At 51.2% G+C, this 22,657-nt stretch overlaps 9 protein-coding genes across 9 annotated transcripts; 3 read left to right on the forward strand and 6 right to left on the reverse strand.

Annotated features, from left to right (window-relative positions):
• The first annotated feature begins 78 nt into the window (after positions 1–78).
• ASPVEDRAFT_150596 (uncharacterized protein) lies at positions 79–1,755 on the forward strand. The gene is made up of 5 exons (XM_040808243.1): positions 79–462; positions 518–540; positions 598–617; positions 662–1,047; positions 1,097–1,755. Exons 1-5 carry the CDS (start codon positions 200–202, stop codon positions 1,293–1,295), a joined length of 891 nt encoding a protein of 296 aa, XP_040667582.1. The 5' UTR covers positions 79–199; the 3' UTR covers positions 1,296–1,755.
• Positions 1,756–2,032: 277 nt separating this feature from the next.
• Positions 2,033–3,496, forward strand: ASPVEDRAFT_130324 (cytochrome P450; the record flags this gene model as incomplete). The annotated part of the gene is made up of 2 exons (XM_040806709.1): positions 2,033–2,572; positions 2,621–3,496. Coding segments are annotated over 2 exons (1,416 nt in total), but the record flags the coding sequence as incomplete, so codon positions are not given.
• Positions 3,497–4,537: 1,041 nt separating this feature from the next.
• On the forward strand, positions 4,538–6,640 carry ASPVEDRAFT_651743 (CFEM domain-containing protein). Its single transcript, XM_040815775.1, has 8 exons — positions 4,538–4,814; positions 4,859–4,994; positions 5,043–5,221; positions 5,265–5,301; positions 5,348–5,415; positions 5,461–5,843; positions 5,895–5,962; positions 6,032–6,640. The coding sequence occupies exons 1-8, from the start codon at positions 4,791–4,793 to the stop codon at positions 6,580–6,582; spliced, it is 1,446 nt and encodes a 481-aa protein (XP_040667584.1). The 5' UTR covers positions 4,538–4,790; the 3' UTR covers positions 6,583–6,640.
• ASPVEDRAFT_651816 (NAD(P)/FAD-dependent oxidoreductase) lies at positions 6,641–8,490 on the reverse strand. The gene is made up of 2 exons (XM_040815778.1): positions 7,736–8,490; positions 6,641–7,682 (listed from the first exon to the last, which is right to left on the reverse strand). Exons 1-2 carry the CDS (start codon positions 8,312–8,314, stop codon positions 6,699–6,701), a joined length of 1,563 nt encoding a protein of 520 aa, XP_040667585.1. The 5' UTR covers positions 8,315–8,490; the 3' UTR covers positions 6,641–6,698.
• A 177-nt stretch (positions 8,491–8,667) lies between these two features.
• On the reverse strand, positions 8,668–13,260 carry ASPVEDRAFT_192125 (uncharacterized protein; the record flags this gene model as incomplete). The annotated part of the gene is made up of 4 exons (XM_040809106.1): positions 11,874–13,260; positions 11,019–11,814; positions 10,198–10,960; positions 8,668–9,216 (listed from the first exon to the last, which is right to left on the reverse strand). The coding sequence occupies exons 1-4, from the start codon at positions 12,967–12,969 to the stop codon at positions 8,668–8,670; spliced, it is 3,204 nt and encodes a 1,067-aa protein (XP_040667586.1). The 5' UTR covers positions 12,970–13,260.
• Positions 13,261–13,302: 42 nt separating this feature from the next.
• Positions 13,303–15,556, reverse strand: ASPVEDRAFT_41401 (uncharacterized protein). Its single transcript, XM_040812332.1, has 5 exons — positions 14,848–15,556; positions 14,596–14,788; positions 14,505–14,549; positions 13,978–14,455; positions 13,303–13,926 (listed from the first exon to the last, which is right to left on the reverse strand). The coding sequence occupies exons 1-5, from the start codon at positions 15,174–15,176 to the stop codon at positions 13,403–13,405; spliced, it is 1,569 nt and encodes a 522-aa protein (XP_040667587.1). The 5' UTR covers positions 15,177–15,556; the 3' UTR covers positions 13,303–13,402.
• Positions 15,557–15,690: 134 nt separating this feature from the next.
• Positions 15,691–17,156, reverse strand: ASPVEDRAFT_41402 (uncharacterized protein). The gene is made up of 3 exons (XM_040812333.1): positions 16,456–17,156; positions 16,294–16,411; positions 15,691–16,249 (listed from the first exon to the last, which is right to left on the reverse strand). The coding sequence occupies exons 1-3, from the start codon at positions 16,976–16,978 to the stop codon at positions 15,805–15,807; spliced, it is 1,086 nt and encodes a 361-aa protein (XP_040667588.1). The 5' UTR covers positions 16,979–17,156; the 3' UTR covers positions 15,691–15,804.
• A 1,304-nt stretch (positions 17,157–18,460) lies between these two features.
• Positions 18,461–20,591, reverse strand: ASPVEDRAFT_167947 (uncharacterized protein). The gene is made up of 8 exons (XM_040808665.1): positions 20,482–20,591; positions 20,219–20,437; positions 19,916–20,174; positions 19,607–19,870; positions 19,456–19,556; positions 19,347–19,412; positions 19,061–19,295; positions 18,461–18,989 (listed from the first exon to the last, which is right to left on the reverse strand). Coding segments are annotated over exons 1-8 (1,338 nt in total). The 5' UTR covers positions 20,484–20,591; the 3' UTR covers positions 18,461–18,797.
• A 331-nt stretch (positions 20,592–20,922) lies between these two features.
• Positions 20,923–22,381, reverse strand: ASPVEDRAFT_167950 (M20 family metallopeptidase; the record flags this gene model as incomplete). The annotated part of the gene is made up of 4 exons (XM_040808666.1): positions 20,923–21,197; positions 21,254–21,390; positions 21,435–22,237; positions 22,281–22,381. Coding segments are annotated over 4 exons (1,259 nt in total), but the record flags the coding sequence as incomplete, so codon positions are not given.
• Positions 22,382–22,657: the final 276 nt, after the last annotated feature.

A 22,657-nucleotide genomic window follows, 5' to 3' on the forward strand; every position in this document is an offset into this window, starting at 1 on the left:
GAAGAAACTTTGACTGAACCTTGAACATAGCTTTGCCCACTGAGAATGCAGGGAAATCATCCTCAAGCTGGTTGCGGTCGCGTGTATTTAATTCTTAAACCCCCTGAACTGCTAGTTCTTTTCATTCTGCCCGCGTTTGCACCGTTTCGCCCAAGATGGTACCTTCGTTACTGGTCCCATCAGTGCATCCTCGTCGATAATGACGCTTATTTCCCCGGACTTCGTTCTCCCAAAGGTCACGGAGGATGACATGGCAGTTGCTTCGATTGCGTGGGGTTTTACCATTGGCTTTGGGTGGCTAACTAGCTGGGCAGCAGTGAAGCAGACTGTGAACATCTACAAGAGGAATGGCCGCCGCATTTTCACCAATGCCTATGTGTTCATGGTGTGGCTGGAGATCATAGTTTGCCTTATATTTAGCATAATCTGCTGGTTATATGTGAGGGGTGTCATTCCACCAAGGTGAGTTGAACTAATCCGGGATAGCGGCGAGGAAGTGTGCTGACTGAATTGTGAGCTTTGCTTTCTATTTCGGCATTGGTATAGTATATACACATGCACCTTGCGCGATAATATCAGCAAGCTGACCTTTGGAAGTGACACTATGGGCCCTGCAGGTAAATGGCCCTACATAGTCTCGGGAAACGCATTAACCGATCAGGTCCAATTCCTCCTGCAAATCATCATAAATCGCTGCGCATTACTGCTTCTGGACCAAAAAAAGGCTACGTGTCTGAAGGCCGCTGTCGCCACCCTAATCACTGCCGTCAACATCTCGGTCTATACCATCTGGATCCCCGCTCGTCTGCAGATCTCAGAGGAGTATGTCTGGATCAATGAGCGGTGGGACCGTTGCGAGAAGGTAATATACCTTCTTGTCGATGGGTCGCTCAACTTCTATTTCATTCATATCGTTCGGTCGAACCTAGTATCGGCTGGTCTGGTCAAGTACAAGACGCTGATCTATTTCAATATGAGTATCATCGGGATATCGCTTGGCATGGACGTGCTTATCATTTCTATGATGAGTTTGCAAAACACGTTCGTGTGAGTACAATTGACAACCACATCGAAATACTGCTGACACTATCATAAGGTATATGCAGTTTCATCCTCTTGCGTATATGGTCAAACTCAACATCGAGCTGTCAATGGCGGATCTGATTGCGCGCATCGCTGGAGATCGTTCCTGTGCCACCATCTATCAAGACGCACCGGGTAGCCTGGAGCAGGGACAGGAGAATATGCAAGCTGTTGACATTAGCTCCATCTATAGGAGCACGGTGTTCATTTAATACTCCTCTTTGTATGTCAGAAGCAATACTGGAATTTCTTGTGGAAACACTGGTGTTGTCAGCTGCAGAAGCAGTCATTCGCTACATCAGTGTTATCTGGTATGTTGACGGACTCCTCTGCTATTGCGGTCTGAGCTAACACCCCTTCGCTGTTGATGGCATCTGCGTGGCTCGCCCTGCTATCGCTGACCTTTAACTGCTCCACAGGACCTCCTTGACTGGATTCATATCCGGAATCAGTGAACGGGGCCTGAGAGGGTGTAATATCTGGGGTTATGGTTTTGCCACGAAAGCCTAATCCTTCACCAGCGGGATCAGTTAATCCCGCTACTCTCATGGGGCGGGAATAAGAATCCAAGGGATGCTCTTGTTGGAGATGGTTATGGCCATGTATGAGTAAATGTGATCGACCGCCCATTGGCTGGTCAGGAAGCAGTTAGGAAGCCACTTTACTAAGCAATACCCGCATTGAGCCAGAAAGGTGAAAAGACGGGGGATGCTGCGTATTTCGTGGTGCGGGAATGTGGACATCCCGCGTCGATCCACGTGAGTCACGATTCAGATCGGAGATCGATATCAATATTTAAACATTACCTCGACACTCATCATCCATCGTCCGTATCTGCGAGGAAAGCACCAACATGGACCGCCTCTGGCTCTACGCCATTATTGGGATAGCCCTCTGGCTCATCCAGGTACTCTCCTATACCGTTCTCCTATGTAACCACTAACTTGCACAGAAAACATACAAATTGTTCACCTCACCCCTCCGCCAAATCCCCGGCCCCCTAAGCACAAAGCTCACCCGTCTCCCGCTAAAACTATCCATCTTGAGCGGGAACAGAATATACTACATCCACGATCTGCACCGGAAATACGGCCCGATCGTGCGCATCAGTCCAGATGAAGTATCCATCTCTTCGCTCCGCGATTTCAAGGAAATCCATCGCGTAGGCTCACCATTCCTTAAAAGTCCATGGTATCAGAAATTCGTGATGGATCGGCCACCCGGTATGTTTGATATGCCTGGTGGGCGGGAGCATGCGGGGCGGAGGAGGTTGTTTGCGAGGGCTTTCTCCAAGAGTGAACTGCGGAGGGTGTGGGAGGGGGTTGTTAGGGAGAAGGTTGGAATGGCTATCAGCCAGATGAGGAGTGATTTGGATGCTGCAGGTGGTAAAGGGAGATGTGATGTGTTGAAGTGGTGGACGTTCCTGGCGACGGATGTTGCGGGCCATTTGATGTTTGGTGAGGACTTTGGGATGTTGCAGTTGGGCGTGGTATGTCCACTTTTGACTACATTGGAGCAGCGGATCTGACAATGATAGAAAAACGAGTATATCCATGTCCTGGAATCGACCATGATGGGCTCTGGCATCAATTCGGAACTACCCGCTGTCGGCTTCATCGGACGACACCTTCCCATCCCCTCGATCAAAGCGATGTTCAGGGCGTCTGAATACATGTCCAACTACGGCCGTCGCGCGATTGTCAATGCCCGGACGAGCAGCGAGTCAAGCAGGAACATCTTCGCGGGGATGATCCACGAATCTGAAAAGGGCAGCGACAGTCTAACCGACGAGGACGTCGTTACTGAAGCTGGCAATCTCATTGTTGCAGGCTCTGACACGACGGCAATCACATTGACGTATCTCGTCTGGGCGGTATTGAGCCATCCCCAGCTGCAGAAAGAGCTAGAAGAGGAGGTACAAGGTCTAGCTGTGGACTATGACGAGGCGGCCTTGGAGAACCTCCCTTTGCTCAACGCCGTGATCAAGGAGACACTACGTCTATACGGCGCCGCTCCGGGCTCACTCCCCCGCGCTGTCCCTGAAGGAGGCGCGACGCTGGGTGGACATTTCATTCCTGAAGGCATCACGGTGAGCACCCAGAGCTGGACAATGCACCGGGACGAGAATGTCTTCCCAGACCCTGACGTCTTTGATGCCTCGCGATGGCTGAAGAGCGAGAATACAAATAGCCAATCACTGGCGCAGATGACATTCTCGCCGTTCGGTGCAGGTGCGAGAACGTGTCTGGGGATCCACCTGGCGTATATGGAGTTGAGGCTGGCAGCAGCGGAATTCTTCAGGGAGTTTCGCGGGGTGAAACTGGCCAGTGATGTCACCTGGGAAACTATGAGGCCTAAGAATTATTTCTTGATTGCGCCGTCTGGACATCGCTGTGAGATTGTGAGGGGGTAGTTTCGGCCGAGCCGTGGTTGCTGGAGGCCTAATCATTCGTATAGAGTGGTCGCTGCACCTGAATCATGAAAATATTAGTTCAGTGGCTTGGGTACGTAGGTTAGTTAGAGTTTCAGTTCGACCTGGACCTGCGTCGACGTTGGCGTGGTGGGAACTCGTCATCATATCAACGAATATATCCAATCAAGACACCAAGCGAATTCGCCGTTAGAACCCACAGAGTTGAATTCCCAGTCCGCTATTTCTCCAGCGACATCGCTTAGCGTAACCGGCAAGGCGAGCCAGCCTTGAGCAGACCGCGGAAAGACAAAACTCAATCCGCAGAGTGTTTGCCACCCAGGATTCTGGGACTGTGGAGCAGCGCAATCCTCTTCGTGTCCAAGGATTCAGGATGCAAACCCCGCATTGCGAGACTCGTGGGGTTGAGTCCATTCTGGGACCAGAGCCATCCTTCGGGGATTGCCGTGAGCCCTAGATTGAATCACAAGTGCCCAGGGCTGCGTAAAAGGGTGCGTGGCTGTCAACTGTTTCAAGGGAAGAATGTGTCAAGCCCAACGGTCATGCATGTTGCCTATATACTCTTGAGTACAGGCCAGTAGGAATAGATGAAGTGGGACGTAAGGCTTTGAGAGCTGGACGCACGCGGCGACTCGCAGCTCAATAGATTAATATACGGAGACAGGGAAAAAAAACCTTGTCGCCGATGCGGAGCGAGCGAACAAGCCAATTGTTTGCATGCAGCAAGCGACAGTGCTCCTGCGGGATCTACTAGCTCCCTGTCCTGCATATTGGAGTCGAAGTGCAGCCTTAATTCAGACAATTAACGAAGGAGACCATGGCAGTACCAGCCTGAATCAGACCGTCCAGGTTGAAAGGAAACACCACCACGACACACCTTACTCGTTTGAGGACAGAGATGGAGGGAGCGTCCAGATCCTGCCGGCCCGAGCTGCATAGAAGACGCGCTAACCAGCAGCCACAGGAACAGAGACCCTGTCATTCCCTGTCAGACAATTCGAGTCAACAGCGGAGTCTGCACCAGACCTGCTTGGCCCATGCGGAGCATCGACCGTTTGGGCAATATCGCCATTGCACTCCATGGAGGCCCGTTGCAACTACCATGGTTAATCAATATGAAGCCTCTCTACCGAGCGCTGAGGAACCGGTTCCCACACTGTGATCCTGATCCCCGCTTCCCCACGATCTTTGCCTGACGCCGGTCATATAACTAACCACTAACTCCGCCGGGAAGTCTTCCTCTGGCTCATCGATTTCGATGTAGGTCTTTGTGGTTATGGATGCCCTCCCAGACTGTGCTGTATGTTCCCTTCCTCGATCAGTAGCTGGATGCTAACCTGCCAGCTAACGTGCCTGGTCGACGCGATAAGCAACTCAACCTGCTCGTTGGGCAATTTCGCCTGTATCTGCGCCGATGCGCAATTAAATGCAGCCCTCCAGCCGTGTATCGCGGGGAGCTGCTCCATTAAAGAATCCCTCAGTGCGCATCCTCCTGACTATCCTACACTACACTACTAACAACATCCAGCCGCGCAGAACTTCTCATATTCAACATGCAACTACCCCGTGACGGAAGATACGACGACCTTTCCCACGGTCAATATAGTCGGCATCATCGTTGCGATTATCTCAGTCATCCTGCGCGTAACGAATCGCATCCTTGCGTGGCAGATAGGCTGGGATGATTATACAATTATCAGTGCATTAGTATGTCTTCAAACCCATTTTAAGACTAAACTAACAGCCGCAGTTAGTCGCTGCTGCAATCGCCGGTGTTGGATTTCCACGTACGCCTTCACCCGAGTATTATCTTGATATTAGCTAACTCTATAGTCCGCACATATGGCCTAGGGAAGAACATCTGGACAGTCCCCTTCGACCACGTAAACGAAACCATGAAGGTAAAACATCCTATACCAACCGGGGAAGCAAGGCTAATAAACCAGCTCTTCTTCATCGAAGAAGTCCTCTACGTCTTCGCCATTGTGGCAATCAAATGCTCCATGCTCCTCCTCTACCTCCGCCTATTCCCAAACAGACCAGTACGACTAGCCATATACGTATGGCTGGCTATAACAGCAGCCTGGGGAATCGGGAGTTTCTTCACGCAGCTGTTCTCGTGCAAACCGATAAAGTATTACTGGACGCAATGGGACGGCGAGCATGTGGGGAAATGTATTGACCATAATTCGCTACTCCTGGCTCATGCTGTTATTAATATTGTCCTTGATGTGGTGGTTATTGCGCTGCCTATGCCCGTGCTGTTAAAATTGCAGATGTCCATGGAGAAGCGGATAGGCATGTGTCTTATGTTTGCTGTGGGTATTGTGTATGTCCCCAAAAACCCCTATACTGTGGACAACCACTAATATACAGGTAGGGTCACGGTAATAAGCATATTCCGTCTGGTCGAAGCAGTCGGCTTCAACAGCACAACAAACCCAACACGTACCTCCCCATCCCCCATCTCCCACCCCCCTCACCCACCCATTTGCAGCTTGATTAACCTTCCTATAGGAGACTTCGTCCCCGTCGGAATCTGGTCGCTACTCGAAATCGACATCGGAATCATGTGCTCGTGCATGCCCGGGATCCGCGCCTTGATTAAACGCTTGTATAACATATTCTTCCACAAACCAACAGGTTATACATACGGGTCTGGCAGCTCGCGACGGAAGCCTAGCGGTGGATCGAGTTCCCGCGAACAGGCCCAGATCTCGCCCAAATCGAATCATTCAAATATTGAGGGTGGAGGGGGACAGTTCATTCGTCTTGAGGAGGTTGAGGCTAGTGATCTTGAACGGGATGGGGATGGTGGGTGGCCGTTACGAGAGGGTCCGCCGGTTCCCAGGAAGGATTCTTTTGAGCATCGAGGGAGTCCTAGGAAGCTTGCAGTCCCAGAGCCGGGGTGGCACTCGCAGCACCCGTCGAGTCCAGGGCCAACGAGGCTATGGCCGCCGCCCTTTATACCGCAAAGTAGAGAAGGGAGTCTGTTTTCGCTTAAGCCTAGTCCGTCCAGGGCGAATTCGGCGCATTTTACATGGTTCCGGGATGGGGATTCTTCATAGTCGGTAGCTATAATGATTATCTTTCAAACCAGCGGAGCTTGTGTAGTATTTTGCATCTCGTAAACACCTGTTAGGGTATAGTATTCACTAACTATCTATCTAGCTAGATCTATAATCTAATTAGGAGCCAAATACGTATTAATTGGTGTTCGATCCTCGTAGGTATCAACCTGTAGCAGCCTATTTAAATAGTTCTGGGGATCCATCGCGCTTAGTCGTGCCTGCGTGATTTGATAGCAGTCCGGCAGGCGATTGTCGACGAATTCGCCAGCAATCATGGCAACGAGGTACTCGCCCATCAGCCAGCATTTGTCCAGCCCTTGGCCGTTGCAGCCTGCAGCAACCCACTGCCGATTTTGCCGCGTATGGTTATTCAAAACTGGGATGACCCCGACAAGAGGCAGGGCGTCGGCTGTGTAACCCACACATCTAGATGACAGCCCTAGAGTACTCAGTCTATACGTTCCATCACAAGGTTCATCGGCCGATGAAGAACCAAGATCGAGCCAATCCTCCAATCGCTCAACAGGCTGCCTGAAAAGCCGGTGAAGTCGCTCCCGGTGGTCGTTCTTGGATAATTGCAGGGCGTCTTCGCCGCTCATGGGGAAAAGGCTGGCCACAGTTTGCGGCCCTCCTGAAACTTGGTACGTGAGCGAGCGTCCATCCTGAACCACCGAGTACTGGCCTGGTTTGAATGTGCCGGTGCAGTAGTCAACGGTCGGCCTTTGGATTAACCTCCAAGAATACGTCCCAGAGTCGTCCGGCGGGCATGGAGTGAGTCCTTCTACGGACATGGGATGATTCACAGGGAAGAGCTTCCCGAGCAGTTGATGGTTAAGATGTGCTGCCCGACCATTGCAGCAGTATATCACTGACGACGCCCGCACCAGACCGCAGTTGGTGTGCAATAGCCAGGGAAGGCTAGGATTATCAGTCCTGTACTTGATCTTTCTAACGGCTGTATTGGTCCGGACTGAGATCCGCCCATCGTGCTCACGCAGCATCTCATTAAATAGAGCATTGACCAATTCCCCAACATTCAGGGTTGCCCCCGGGCCCTCGACGGCCCCAGAGGTGCTCTTGATGCGGAATCGATATTCCTAAAAATGCCCCATTAGCGTACCTCTTCATTGAACGTTGGGGGTCTACGAACAGTGCCAGCGGCCCCGGCATCCTTCTCCGTAAACCGATTTCCCAAGTGTGTAAACATCCTCCGAAACGCAGGGTCCCAGCGTCGATACAGATTCTTGGGTTCGCGGTTCGCAAAGTTCGTTACCATCTTAACTCGTCGAAACTGGACTTTTTTCCTATCCTCCGCACTAAGACCCGCACAAAGCTCGCCCAAACGTGCCAGGTTTCTATGCGAAAACACAACGGCCTGATTGGCACTGCGCACCCCAACTCTTCGCACGAGCTCACCCCAGTCTATCGCCGTTGCTGGTGCAACCTGGGCATGGGAGATCCCAGCCGCACCGCCAGTCCTATCGCTGGCTTCGAGGACCATAATAGTGTCATTTTGGAAGAATTCGTGGCGAAGCATGGTGTGGGCAACGCTGCATCCTGTGATCCCAGCTCCGATGACGGCGTAGTTGACCTCGGGAACGCCATCTGCGTCCAAGCGTTTGCCGGGGCCAGGTGTAGGGAACATTGGGTCTTTGCAGGCCAATTCGGTAAACCTATTTCGCTTCTCGTGGGTCCATTCTCTGACGCTTTTGTACTTTCGCGAAAACATCGAGACTCAATCGAGGGTGGTAATATAAAGTATATCAATAGTAGCAATATATATGCAATGTGAAGATAGATTAAAGAGAGTATGATAGCCAACGAGTGTGTCAGAGAAGTGATGTGAAGATGTATGAAGTCCGTAGTCTCTTGTTGTCGTGGCAGACAGGCAGGAGCCCGACGGACAACATTGGAAGTCGCGATTCCTGGATAGCTCTTGCCAATTACACGTACCAGCATCTATGGAATTATCATTGGATGCTCTAGTAAATGTACTGCATTTTTTGCAGCATGTTCACCGCTATGATATTGTTGGGGACGAGGATAGGGCTCATTCAGGCATGGCTTCCTCGTCAGTTCCTCTCATACCTCTGCCTTCAGCTGCTTTACCATCTCCTTAGACGCAGACTCCAGTGTTTCCTCATCAACAAGATCGGCGGATGCGCCCTTTTGGAGTAGACGCTTGACGGCCGTGACAGATTTGCTTTCAACCGCAGAACGCAGTGGCGTGTTCCCATCAGAGTCAACATGATTCACATTACATCCTTGTTCGATAAGAAGGTCGAGACAACGGCCACCCCTAACCTCTGCTGCCCCGGCCAGAAGGCTCGCCTGCTGCGGAAGGTCAGCAGCAACGCTTTCCTGCAGCAGCAATTTTGTGATCGCATAGTGCCCTCTTGATACAGCATAATGAATTGGGGTTCTGTTGTGGAAATCGCATAACGTTGGATCGGCGCCCCGCGAGAGTAACAATCGCACCAGGTCGATACGCCCATCTTCGGCCGGAATTGCCAGCAATGTTTCCCCCAAGGGCCCTTTGGAGTTTGCACTAGCACCAGAATCGAGCAGGGCTTTGACGACGTCAAAGTGACCTTTCTCGACGGCCCAGTAGATGAGAGATCTAGAGTTGCGCTGCGCGTTGGGATGAACCCTCCCCGACCGAATTAGCTGTTGTAGGTTTGCTATTTCGTCGTTGGATAATATTTGTAGAAGCTCGTGGTCGCCAGTGTCATGGTATATCTGCTCCCAATTCTGGTGAGCCAAGAGCATTCGGACAATGGAAACTGATCCCGATTCAGCAGCCAGCGATAGCGCCGACTGACCAGAGTTTGTCAAGGCGAAACTGTCTGTTCTCGCGTGCTGTAACAATATTCTAACAACATCTGTGTGTTTGGCGATTGTTGCCCGGTGTAGTGGTGTCTCGCCCACAGAATCGGCCTGGTTTGGATCGGCACCATGTTGTAGTAGAAGGGATGCGGCTTCTGTATATCCTTGCTTCGCTGCAGCTATCAGCGGCGTTTCGCCATATTTATTACCCTTGTTGACTCCCACTCTTCCTGTGTCCAGGAGCATTTTCATTGCGTCGATATTACCCCGGGCAGTTGCAAGATAGAATGGAGTCTCCCCCTGATAGTCAACAGAATCGAGCAAAATATCGTTGAACATATCAGGGATACGGCCGACTGGAAGTTCGCCTTCCAATTGCGGGGGGTTACCATCAGGGCATATCCTTCCCCGTGTGGGCCGGTTGACTAGTAAAGCGATGATGCCTGTTCTGTTGGCTCGACACGCATAGTGCAGTGCAGTGCGAGCGCAATAGTCCACAGCATTCACGTCAATCTGACTATTGGCCAGCAGCATAGCAATCATATCCTCATGGCCATATTTACAGGTCATCATTAATGGCGAGATTTGCGGTGTATAGCCCAATGGACCGAGGATATTAGACTCAGAAAGCCCGCCCAGAATTAACCCCGTGTACGAGTAGTCCAGTTCAGAGTCCCTGCAACGAGCCAGTGCATTTGGCTCAACATTATCCTCTTCGAGTAGGCGGCGGGCAGCCTTTAAACTACCAAACTTGACAGCCCACACCAGGGGGCTGTTATCCCCAACATCTGGGGCGTTGGCGTTGTGCCCGTCCTTGAGCAGCTCACTGATAGTGCCATCAAGATCAAGAGCTGCAGCAATGTGACACGGCGAGGTGTACAGTCTATCTGAGTTAGAGTAAAAAAGTTCGTTGGCGAAGGTATCTGTCAACTTGTCGTGGGTCAGAAACTGCATCAGTTCCCTACCTAGCTGTGGCAAGGTGCCTCGAAGATGATATGCCAAGTTCTTTACTGAGTAATTGTAAAGGTGATATCGTCGCCGATCGTAATGGCTTTTTATCTCGTCTATGCCAGGTTGGCCACGGAAATCGTCCAGCGATAGATATTGTAGACAAGTCTTCGCAATGGTTACTTTCGCGTCCTCAAACCACTGACCCGACTTGTCTTCAAAGTACTGCTGCGCAGTATAATGGACCAGCCTAACAGTGCCACTTTCTTTGTCCAATACGACAAGGCCAATGCACACGCTGAGGATATGGTCCATCTGTGGCATGCCGGATTTGAGGAAGACAATATCTGTTGGCCTGAGTGTAAGAGCATGCTGCAGCTCCTTCTTGCTCAGCGGGCGGGTGGCATTGGTGATCCATGACAATGCTTTCTTCGCCAATTCCTTATTTTCTGTGACTTGGCTTTCGATCCGATGCATTGCCTGGTCAAAAGCATCAGAATACACGTTGGTTCCCTGCGGGAGTTCTGTAAGCGCATCTTCAATCATTCTAGGTACTCTGAGGTGGCTTAGACGATCAATGTAGAGTTGGGCAAGTAAGAACCTACCACCCTGTTAGCATCTTTCACTGGCCCATCCGGCAGTAGACGGTCTGAACATACATTCCGTCTGCGGCATTTGTGATTTGCCGTTTAATTCTGCGTTGAAGCTTCGAATTTTGTCCCGCCAGGCCGTCTGATTTCCGAAGCCGACCCTTGATGTATGCCTTTACATCCTCATCTCTAGCTCTGATTTCCAGAAACCTTGCTCCGCCGTACTTCATTACCCCAACTATATCAGGGTTTGGGCGGCTGGTAATCATTATTCTGAGCTTTGAATTGGCCTGGATAGCGTGGAGATCCTCTAGAAATGCCTGCCGTGTACTGTTGGAGGACGGACATTCATCTATAGCATCCACCACTAGAAATACTGTCTTCCACTGAAGCAACACCGCCTGTAACGTCAATATATGCTCCTTCAACGGCGGTTTGCTGTCCCGGATGCCGTACTTCTCGAACAGTAACCGCACGGGTTCAGCCAGTGGAAGCTTCTGTGCCGCCAGCTGTCGTAGGATAATGGCAAGAAGCTCGGTGACGTTATCATATTTGATTCGGTAGTCGAAGTACAGAAAGCAAACTGCAACCATCGGGTCTTGCTGATACTCTCTACGCAGAAAGTCGATAGCGAGCGTGCTGATCATCGTTTTCCCTGCTCCAGGCATCCCAGGGCAGAAAAGGCGTGTCACGATACCTCCGACGAACCTCTTGAATTGCCTGGACCTGAGGAACCAGTCGCCAGTATCCGGCTGGAGACGGTTGAGGTGATCAACATGGCGAGACTCAAATGTTTCCTTACTGATCCAGTCAAGAACTTTCATCTCCTGTACCCCATGTTCAGGGGCCCTGGTTGTTCCGTACCCTATGGAAATAGTAAAAATCGTCAGTATACTGCTCCGACGACAGGAATAATCAACTAACCCAGACTTCCTGCGTGCTTCACATTCAGAGGAACGTAGGACAACAGCAATTTAGCGTACCCTGCCGCAGAAGCTGCAGCGTAGGAGTGCCAGTCATCGTTCTTGTGGCAATCCGCATAGTCGGATATTCCTCGGACGACAAGACCCTGGAAGTTATTCATGACCCCAGCTGCCTCCATATCGAAGCATATGGCGTCGAACTTCTTCTGCATCTCCTCCCTGAAGTCGCGGTCCCTGCACAGTGTATTCCCCGACGCAATGACCCCATAATGGATTCGCGAATGTTTGTCAGGACGATCGGGACGGGACTGTGGTTTTGTAGCCTTTCCTCCGCCGGCGCATTTGCCACCAGACAAACACGCTTCACATAGTCGATCGGGGATGCCCAATGGGTATGTAAAGGCACCTCGTTCTGCATACCTCTGGGTCATACCGTCGATATACTGGGTTATCTTGGACGATTTTGTCTGATGATCAGCCTTGAGTGCCTGGATAGCGGAACGCAGTATCTTCGATGGCTTTTCCGGATGCCCTGTATTCTTCACCATACCTCCATCGTATCTCTTTCTCATCTCGTAGTCAACAATACGCGTACCAACCACAACGTCGCCCAGCCGGATATCTCGAATCGAATCCCCGCTGAACCAAGGAATGGCCGCGCCGATTTCAACGAACAGGCCGATTTTCAGGTTCGGAAACGTTGTCCACATCGTCCCTACCAAGTTGGCAGCAGAGCATGTTCCGTATCCATCTGCTGGGAGACACGCGATCACGACGTTGAACTCGTGGATACGACCGAGGGTATATGTGTTTGGGTCGCCGTTAGGCTGCGACTGAGGTTGGCCGTGTGTCTCGTCCAGCATTCCCTTTGCCGCTGCCAGCTCGATGCTTAGAGCGCACACCCAGGCTACCGTGTACATTTCGTTGGGATACATCGACGGCGATCGTTTGTTGCATGTGCCGGAGCATGGAGTGTCATCTTCCAGCTGTTTTGAAGGCTTTTCGTGCGAGTCCCCATTGCTCTTGGTGCTGCTATTCCGGGGTCGCTTCCGCTGTGCGGACTCTGGGTTGGTACCATGTCTCTTGCGTTTTGCCATTTTGAACGTGTGGTAGGCGGAATGGGAGCAAAGGACCGTGAGGAAGTGATTATTTCAAGTTGGCCTTGTCGACTGCCAGCTGAGAGGGGTAGGTGGCCTTTATGCATGGCTGTTGCCAACTCAGCGGTGGCGCATGGGCTGTCAGATTGCATTGCTTTTTTCTGGCAAGCCTTCTCGCAGATATTTCGATTGTCTAGCCTATCACCATTGGTCAAGGTATGATGCTGATATCGAGGCAACAATTCTCAGATACCAGTAAATGGACCTGTGGTGAACACTCCGGTATCGAAAAAGCGATATCTGACACATGAAAAAAAAAAAAAAAAAAACAAAGAGCTTATATGAAGCAGATTCCTTCCCACTATTATATACATACCTGTCTAACTATACAGCCTGCACATATCCACCACTCTCATACGAACCAATGTAATAATTATGCCGTCTTAAAATGCACCGGTCCAGCCCACCTCCTCAACCCCTTCCCAAAAACCCCCAGAAAAATAACCATGAAAAACGCAAACCCTACAATCCCCGTCATCGTCCCAAACTGCCTCTTCGCGCCTTGTTTCCCAGCCCACTCGACCATAAAATAACTCACAATAAACCCACCAGCCGTCCGCCCAAAGTTAATCCACGCCGCAACCTCCCCACTCGCCTCGGGGTAGCTGTCAAGCACGTACGCGTTCACTGCAACAGTCACGATCATGATGCCGAAGACATATAACCCCCATCCCAGTGCTGTCAGCATGTAGTGGTATTCTTCTTCCAGCGCGAAGCCGAGCAGGACTAAGCCCGCGATCATGAATGGGAATGCGATGTAGATAGCCAGCAGCCGGGCTTCGGGTTCGAGACGGCCGTTGTTTCGTTTTGAGGAGAGGGCTGCCACGAAGTCGTGTAGCCAGTGGCCGGATATTTCGCCGAGGATGGCTGCGACCACGGGGGTGAAGTAGAAGAAGCCTGCTGTCGTTAATATACAAGTATATCAGTTGCCAGAGTAGGGTTGGGTACCAATCTGCTTCGGACCAAAGCCATACAACGGCCCAACGAATATCGACAATGTCGTGTTAACACCAACCACCCAGGCAAAGGTAAGCATGTAATAAAGCATAGACAAAAACATCACCGGTTTAACCAGGACCTTCAGCGGCCTCATCGCCGCATCAAGCGGCGTGTTAACAATATACCCCGTCTGCCTCTGCTGAATCCCCAGCATACGCTTCCATCTCGGCGCATTAGGGACCAGTTCAAACTGTCTATTCTTGCGATCGTAATATGTTTCCTCCACGAAGAGCGCGATCGCAATTAAACACAGGCCCGTCTCGATCGCGTACACCCCAAACGCCCACTGCCAGATCTGGGTGCTTGTTATGAAGGCCGCGAGCATCGGGCCCATGTATGGCGAGAGCACGATGAAGGCGGACCAGATGTTGATTTTGCGCGCTTGTTCGTGGAAGAAGAACATGTCTTTTATGAACATTAAACCGCCCTATAACCGTTAGAATATCTCCTTTATGGATATGGGGGTGGGAACGTACGCCTTGTGCAACGGTCGAGAAGAACCCGTTCAGGATGCGTGCAGCCTTCATCTGTCAGATATATCAATACAAAATTGAAAATGGGGCATACCATAAACGACTCAAATGACTGCGCAGCAGCACACCAAATCGCTGTGGCAAGCGCAAGGACAATAAACCAGAAGAGAACGGGGAACCGGCCAAAGTATGCCGCCAGCGCAACGACAAACGGGCCTCCGGCTCCAAGCATGAACACGTTTCCGACCTGCGAGTGGTTGACGTAGTCCTGGGTCATATTCCACGCTCTACATACTGTTAGCTACAGAAATGCAGCCCAGAATAACGGATAGAGAGGAGGGCATACGCAGCCTGCGGAATCAGCGTAACAGCACCAGTCGCACTCCCATAGTCCGGTAAAAACGCCGCCGCGGAAATAATAATCAGGATCAGGTGTTTCCTGAAAGAGGACCAGTTCAGAGGATCATTTGGCGATTCACTCGGCTGGGGAATGAGGACTGTCTTGCCGTCGGGTGTCGTTTTAAGACCCTCGTGCTGCGCCAGCGATGTATCCAGGACATAACCTTCTCTCTCGCCCAGCTGTTCTAGGTCGATTGGTTCGTTGTCTTTACCTGCGTCTGAGAATGACCTTGAGGTGTGCTGGGCCGGACTCAGGGGTCCCTTTTCGATGTCCATTGTGAGGCGACGCTGCGCAATGCAGGGGGGAAAGAGTGCACGGAAATGAAACCTTGACAGAGGCTGCACTCCGGCAATAAGTATTTATTTAGCCTGAGAAATTGGGGAATTCCCGGCTCATCGGTAGATTTTACGAAGCAGTTGCCGGGGTGTGCGGGGAGAAGAGTAGAGCGGCTCGAGTTGGAGACAGTATCCGTACTTAGTACTGTACCCTGGCTTTAAGAGAGTGACAGCCCTAGTTAGTGGCAGAAACTGGTTGTGGCTAGGCCGGGCGTAGCCTGTGGTGTCTGTTGGAAGTCCCCTTGATCAGACAGCCCACATTCCTATGAGGGTCATTGCAGGTCCTTTGCGAGACGGGAAATTCGAGACTCGTGGAAAAGCTGCACAGTCCCAGCACGGCGCAGTTGTTGTGCATGATTGCATCCAATAACAGGCCAAGGAATGAGGGAAATTCAGCGCGGCGACGATCTATCGCTGAAGGGGAGAATGATGCTGGAGACTAGACGGGGGAGGGCAGGGATCGTCGTGTTGCATACGAACAATTTGTTATAGCACAGTACGTATATTTAGGGAATATCGTTAACATAAACTATTCATAAAGGCATTACATTAAATCACACTGCCATGCTTATACTGATTCCGTCCCCATGCGCTCATTATCCAATGCAGATCCAGCCTGCACATGGATATCAGTAGTCATTAGAATCCCCTCCTGCGACTCTCCTGGTAATATAATCGGTTCTTCATCACTATCTCCATTTTCTGTCCAAACACAAGCCTCGCGCGGGCCTTTTCCTCCACTGGCAAACGGTCCGTGGATAGGAGGCTTGCCCGACTGCTCGCTGTGAGTGCGAGTCTGGCACGGCTTGTTATTCGAGCTGCTTCGTCTGGTAGTTCGTCGCCGGACTACAATGTTGAATAGCGGTGTCAATGTGGGAATGCACGCGGCTATAATGATGAGGTATTGCTCGACTGCGATCCAGATTGTAAGGTCGACGGTGTCCCAGGGGTAATCGGCTCGGCCGGAGAGGGCGGCGAGGTTGACGGTTTTCACTATGGCAGCGACCATGGCACTATCTTGTTAGTTTCGTAGAGTATATATGGTGGTAGTACTTACACTACACCCAGTGATAGAACAAAGCCCAGCCCGATCTTGACTTTGATTGCCATCTGGAGCGGGCCGATAGTGAACAAGGGATAGATTGCAAGAAGCAAATCGGAAAGGGCCGATGCCGCTGCAACTGTTAGCTAGATAGCAAAAGTAGAAAAGAAAACATACACCCCTGGAAGAAAGCATAGTTCTTCTGAACATTGGGATCCCAGCAAGAACCATGCACGTCTGAATCCCACAGCCTTGCTGTCGGCGTGCACTGCCCATAGATTGTGTACACGCAGACCACATTTATAATAGTAAGTAAAGCAATGCCAGTGCACATCGCCGGACGGTGGTGTTTAGCCCTCTGGCTAATCCGCAGCATAAACAACGCAACCGACACCTTCCCCCAGTTCGTCGACATAACGTGGAAGCCCTGCGAGAGCCAGTTATACTTGGTCGACTCGATCTGCTGGTACGGCGACAGATCGATCGCATGGCGCCCGGTGCCGTAGTGATACGCTATAGTAGCGAGGGCTGAGTTGATGGTCGCACAGAGCAGGGCAAGCATGATGAACGGGTCGTCCCAGCCCCAGGACTTGATAATCCTGGTACGTACCCAGACGCGCAGCACGACCAGGACTGCAGAGAAACCGAAGAGCGGCCATGAGACGGCCAGGATAATCCAGCCACGGTCGGGAGTCGACATGATTGCGATATACAACTTCGCATGCTGGTGGGAGGGTGAGCCCGCGATATTAAAGTAAGCATGACTGCGAGGATTTGTCTCTTGTTACCCAGCTGTTGTTTTTTCTTCATTGGCTGCCAGTCGTATAGCCCTGGGAGGTAAGCGCAGCAACGTCGTGCAGCTGAGCTGGGATCAGCGGTTTCCCAATTAGGGCATCGGGGCTGAGTGCGTACATCTGGAAATGGGGCTATCCAAAGTCTGTAAAAAGCAAAGCCTGGCTGCAAGGCAACGTAACAGGCAGAGCACGATCAGGTCCACAAGACAACTGGCGTTCGATGGTCCGGTCCGGGTCGATCCCCGTCCATCGATCAGTGAACTAGAAGTGAACTAGAGGCCCAGTCTTCCACACATCTGGCTCAGACCGACATTCTCCCAGAGACTGCTATGCAAAGGCGGCTGGGTGAGCCAGTCGCAGCAGCAATATTAAGAGATATTATGGGGAAGCCCCAGCTGCTGGGCGTTGTGGTCTATCACTGGCCCAGACGTGAAACATCGCGAAAAGTTAATCTGACAGGGCCAGCAGATGCTCCGTGCAGAATCCACTTGCACCGAATTTCTAGAGCACTTCCATTCGCCCTATTATTTCCGAATCTCACTGCCCCGATTGAGTGCTGCCCCCTTGGAAGTATACAGACAGATCCCCGACCAGGCCTGTGGGAAGCCCCGCCGCACCGCGCAGGCAACCGCGCAGTCCAGCGCATTTCAATACACATCCCTCCGCCAGACACTCGGATATCTAGACGTCCCAGGCGCGTCGAATTGCGCAATTTCTCTCCAGCGGTGAAACCCTCCGCACCCACCGCCAGGTCTTGAGCAAATACCGTGCTCTGTTAATGCGCTGAAATATACCGAGCCCAGGATGGAGAATGAACAGCATGTTCAGTACAATGCACGGTCCAGCTACGCCGTTTCCCCATATAGGTAAACGCTCGCAAGCATCGGCCTCCAGCTGCCCAGCCAGCCAGCGCGATTACATCACAGCCCGTGCGCTAGGAGGTGCCGATAAGTCTGGCCAGCCCAGAGACCACGGAAGTGGAAGTATGACTGGTTGAATATAGAGAAATTAACGAACTCAATTAATTGTCTCCATATACCTATCAGGGCACGGAGCGCTGCAAGCCTGGAGGCTACCGGTTAACGGGTCCTGAGCTGCACAGGTACAGCTCCATGGGATCGTCCATCAAATCATATCCAATAACGCCTGTACGTCCTATATAGCTCTAGTTGCCAGTTTACCTTAATGGGCGACTGTAATCGTCCTTGCATATGTGCATGTTCCTCGCAGAACCAGGCAACTGGGATCCGAGTTGCTCAGGCCAGGGGCTGCCCTTTTCCCCGGACAGGAATATATCCATCTGCAGGATTCCACGTTTGGTAATATATGGTTTGGCACGATCCCTATGTTTGATCCCTCCCCCGGGTTAACGGACCTGCTTGGATGATGTTCAAACCTCTTCACATCCTCTCTAACGATATCATCATTCTGACTTCCAAAGGAAATGCATTGTTCGCTTTTAGTAGTATCCCCGCAAACCTTCAGTATGCCGAACCAGCCACTGCTCCTTGATCAGTTCTGCTGTGCTTGTCGACATCCGAGCACAGTTCCCTACTTGGGTCATTGCTTCTTTTGCTTTCCTCCAACTCTACTACCCACTGGTCTGGGTCTGGCCTCGAGAAGCCTATGTTAGATTGAATTTATTACATTGATTCTGGTGCTACACAATGACTTGGCCAACCCGAATCCAACCACAAAATTAAAAGAAGGAAAATAAATAGGCAGTTAGTAAACATATCGAAAGGCGGGGTTCTTCAAATCCGTCACATCTACCAGCCCCTCGTCCATTGTATGCTGATGAGGTCTAGCTCGAGCAGCCCTATCCCTCTTCATATTCTCCACTCGCAGGTAAATAAATAGTCCGATACAATCAACCACAACAACCGCCAGGCAAACCAAAATAGATTGCAGACCGCTCTAACCCACCAAATAATCAGCTTCTCTCACAATATCCAATTTGCGAAATAAACATAAGGGATGGTACAAACCTGATACCGCGGCGCCTCACTCTCAAAGAAAAGCTGCGGGCCGATGACATTGCCCGCGCAGTACATGACGAAATAGATCGCGTTGACGGTCGAGCGTTTCGTGAACCCGCCAATGTTCGATGTTATCATTGCCATTGTCACCGGCATGGCGGCGGAGTACATTCCCATTAGGATGATGCCGACGTAGCGGGATGCGATTGCAGTTGTTCCGTAGACCAGGGCGGTGCCGATGATACTGTTTATTGATTAGATAATAACAAGAGTGCTGGGATGAGTGTATCAGTACCTGAGAATAACGGTGAAGACGCAAGCTAGGAGGCGGCTGTTGCGGACTTTGGATGCTACGATGGATCTGTGGTGGTTAGTTGGGTAGTATAATTAGAGAGGTAACGTACGATCCAAGCACGAGTATGAAGAGAACTACACCAGGGGGGATGCCGAGGAGTAGGGTGTGGAACGTGCTATACCCAAATCCCTTTAAGATGAGACCGGAGAACTGCAACTATATTAGCAGGTGGTTACGGGAAACGAGATGGGATGAGTTACCGTGGTGAACCCCCCGTTTGGAATGTTGGCTGCCAAAATATATAAAGCGAGCATGTACGTCTTCGGGTCGATGAACGCTTCGACGATCTGTCGCCGATCAATCTTGTTTGTCTTATAGCCAGCCTTATTTGATCGCAGTCGAGCGAGCGCAATTTCCCGTTCTTCGTCAGTTAGGAAGGAGGCGTTTGTTGGCGAGTCTGGGAGCCGGAAGAGCATCAGGACTCCCCAGAGGAAGGTAACAAGGCCGAAGATTATGAACAGCCACTATAATGTCAGTCTCGTTGACAACAGGTAGATTAGAGTCGGTACCTTCCACGGTGTGAGACCACCCTCTATCTTCCAGATTCCAACGGCAATCAGGTTGCCAAAAATCAGCGAGATCGAGTTTCCACAGAACCAGATCCCGTGGCGCAGGGGCTGCTCTGAGGCGCGATACCAAAGAGAGGTTATCAGACTGAAGCCAGGGGATATACTAGCTTCGGTACAACCCAGGAAAAAGCGAACGATCATAATCCCGGTGAAGTTCGTTGTTGCGGCGTGGCACGCAAGGATAACGGACCAGATGATGCTGTCCAATATTAGCCAACGTCAATGGGGGTAGGGTTGAATTACAAATTCATAGCGAGGTATTTCCCAAGTGAGAACTTGACCAGTAGCATAGACGCAATCGGACTGAAGAACAGGTATCCTAGGTAGAATATACTGGACGACCAGCTGTACTGCGATCCCACTAGGTGCAGATCCTCTCTGATTCCCATGAGCGAGGTATAGTTCAAGGCCTGCTTGTCGAGGAATGCCATCATGTAGGCGAAGAGCATAAGAGGTAGCAGCCTACTTGATTAGCACTTATATGCATCAGAGGTACTGCAACGTACATCAGGTCGACCTTTCGTACAAGTCTCTTCTCTGCTTCGGGCGAGAAGGTAGGCTCCGACTGCAGCTCTCCCAGCTCGAGGCCTGGCTGCTCGAACTCAGCGGATTTCTTTTCGCCTGTATCCGTCATTGTGAATATGAGATGTAGTAGCTCAATGTGATTTAGGGAGAATAGATTGCTCTCCTACAAACACCCTCTTTATACAATCTCCCCGTATCAGAATGACCTCTTCTCCGCACGAGATATCGGCTTAACTGCGATAAGCGAGCACTAATGCTCGCTAAAAGCACAGTTATTGGCTGTGTCGGCAACGCTAAATTATGGCTCGTTTCCCCAGATAACCAGTGGGGCAGATACGAGACTGGCAGGTGAAGATAGCCTTCTTATTGTTCCCGTAAAATATTGATAAATTTCCCGTAATGATTTTCACCCAAAGCCGAGGCAGGTCTATATGGATAGATAAGATATGCGTCGCATTAACCTATCACACTACTTAAGATTACTCGTCTTTCAAGAAATCCGCCTTAACCTGCTCGGCAAACGCCGCATCGTCCAAGATCCTGCAACCGACAATCGCCATTCCCGCCGCGCAGCTTATTGCCCGTTTATACGACTCCAGCGATCCTGCCCCTGCCGTGAACTGCGGAGTGTGGTTGACGCCTTCGGCTGGGATGGCGAAAATGCCGTGGAAGCCGGGAACGACGTATGATACGTTTCCTGGAATTATTAGCTCTCGCACTCTAGGGTGTGATTTGAAGAGTTTTAAGGCATACCCATATCGGTAGAGCCACCACCAAAGCCCTCGCGTGGAGGAGTCGTGAAAGCAGCCTGCTGGCCCATTGCTCGCAGGGCGGAGACGTAGCTGTCGCAGATGGGAGTGTTTGTCTTCAAGTCTGCGTATGAAGGGCCCCTTTACTGTTTAGCTTGGACTGAGAATACGGGAATCCAACATACCACTTAAAATCCACTTTACACCCAGTGGCCATTGCCGCGCTTTCAAAGCACTTGATGATCTTCTCCGTAAGAGGCTTCAGGGTCTTGACGGTCGGGGAGCGGATATAGTAGTTCACAGAGGCAGACATGGGAATGACGTTCGGGCGATCGCCGCCGTTGACTATAACACCATGGACCTTTTGCGATGGGAGGAGCTGTTGTCTGAGGAGTGAGATATTGACGTACGCTGCTACCACTGCATCCAGCGCGTTTATACCCTCCCACGGCGCGGCGGCAGCGTGAGCAGGCTTGCCTGTAAAAGTCACCGTGACCTTGTCGTTTGCAAGATATCCACCAGTGGTAGTAGTTGCCACGCTCAACATATCAGGATACTCCGGCGCCACCGGCATAGGATGCACCATAAGACAGGCATCTACATCCTTGTACGCGCCGTTGTCGATAAGTCGGACCTTACCACCTCCCGATTCCTCGGCTGGAGTACCGATCAAACGAGCCGTGAATCCTTTGCTACCAGATACAGTCTTCATAGCCTCGCAAGTGGCGACGAATGCAGCGATCGAACTTGTTGCGATCAAGTTATGGCCGCACGCATGGCCTATACCAGGCAAGGCATCGTACTCTGCATTGAACGCCACAACGCGTCCGCCGCCATCGCCGTGTTTATACTCGATTTCGAATGCAGTTTCTAGCTTATACGCTTGTCGGCGGATACTGTAGTGTTTATCGCCTAGCCCTTCGAAGAACTCGCAGATGTTCTTGTGGGCGTCGTGTTCTTCGTAGGCGAGCTCGGGATTGGACCAGATCTGGGGAGTTAGTAATTGCAAGATTGAAGTGAAGAGTGCTTACCTTCTGGTTTATGTTTTGCAGTTTCTCATCGTATCGCTTCAGACAGGCTTGCACTGCCTCGATAAAGCGTTGTTCTGGTACTTGGGCGGTTTGAGTCATTGTGAGTATGGTGGATGTGTGCTACTGGAGCGTCAAGCTGGTGGCTTAAATAGAAGAGTCGGACGCTTTCCGCATTTCCGTCCTCCATATCGGCAATCTCGCCAACTTGACGAGATGTATCTATGCAGTAGATTGTTATCTGTAGGCGAGATCGCTCGTCCTTATACAGCCGACGCAGCCAATCAGAGCGCGGCGCTCGGCTTCCGAATTCTGGTTCGGTTCAAAGTTGGAGACTTCAGGTTCACTCCCACATCCCCGCTCCTTCACCCCGGACTGAG

This window comes from Aspergillus versicolor (genome assembly GCF_001890125.1).
Source record: "Aspergillus versicolor CBS 583.65 unplaced genomic scaffold ASPVEscaffold_4, whole genome shotgun sequence".
Classification (NCBI taxonomy): Eukaryota; Fungi; Ascomycota; class Eurotiomycetes; order Eurotiales; family Aspergillaceae; genus Aspergillus; species Aspergillus versicolor.

Coding starts and splice junctions, on each gene's coding strand:
- ASPVEDRAFT_150596 (XM_040808243.1), top strand. CDS start 200: ATGACGCTTATTTCCCCGGACTTCGTTCTCCCAAAGGTCACGGAGGAT. Junction 541..597: donor TGCTTTCTATTTCGGCATTG/GTATAGTATATA, acceptor GACCTTTGGAAG/TGACACTATGGGCCCTGCAG. Junction 618..661: donor TGACACTATGGGCCCTGCAG/GTAAATGGCCCT, acceptor TTAACCGATCAG/GTCCAATTCCTCCTGCAAAT.
- ASPVEDRAFT_651743 (XM_040815775.1), top strand. CDS start 4,791: ATGGATGCCCTCCCAGACTGTGCT. Junction 5,222..5,264: donor ATACAATTATCAGTGCATTA/GTATGTCTTCAA, acceptor TAACAGCCGCAG/TTAGTCGCTGCTGCAATCGC. Junction 5,302..5,347: donor CGCCGGTGTTGGATTTCCAC/GTACGCCTTCAC, acceptor CTAACTCTATAG/TCCGCACATATGGCCTAGGG.
- ASPVEDRAFT_651816 (XM_040815778.1), bottom strand. CDS start 8,314: ATGTTTTCGCGAAAGTACAAAAGCGTCAGAGAATGGACCCACGAGAAG. Junction 7,683..7,735: donor ATGCCGGGGCCGCTGGCACT/GTTCGTAGACCC, acceptor GGGCATTTTTAG/GAATATCGATTCCGCATCAA.
- ASPVEDRAFT_41401 (XM_040812332.1), bottom strand. CDS start 15,176: ATGGACATCGAAAAGGGACCCCTGAGTCCGGCCCAGCACACCTCAAGG. Junction 14,550..14,595: donor AGTCATTTGAGTCGTTTATG/GTATGCCCCATT, acceptor TGACAGATGAAG/GCTGCACGCATCCTGAACGG. Junction 14,456..14,504: donor TCTCGACCGTTGCACAAGGC/GTACGTTCCCAC, acceptor TAACGGTTATAG/GGCGGTTTAATGTTCATAAA.
- ASPVEDRAFT_41402 (XM_040812333.1), bottom strand. CDS start 16,978: ATGTCGACTCCCGACCGTGGCTGGATTATCCTGGCCGTCTCATGGCCG. Junction 16,412..16,455: donor CTATGCTTTCTTCCAGGGGT/GTATGTTTTCTT, acceptor TAACAGTTGCAG/CGGCATCGGCCCTTTCCGAT. Junction 16,250..16,293: donor GTTCTATCACTGGGTGTAGT/GTAAGTACTACC, acceptor CTAACAAGATAG/TGCCATGGTCGCTGCCATAG.
- ASPVEDRAFT_167947 (XM_040808665.1), bottom strand. Junction 19,871..19,915: donor GTGGTCTCACACCGTGGAAG/GTACCGACTCTA, acceptor CTGACATTATAG/TGGCTGTTCATAATCTTCGG. Junction 19,296..19,346: donor GTCTTCACCGTTATTCTCAG/GTACTGATACAC, acceptor ATCAATAAACAG/TATCATCGGCACCGCCCTGG.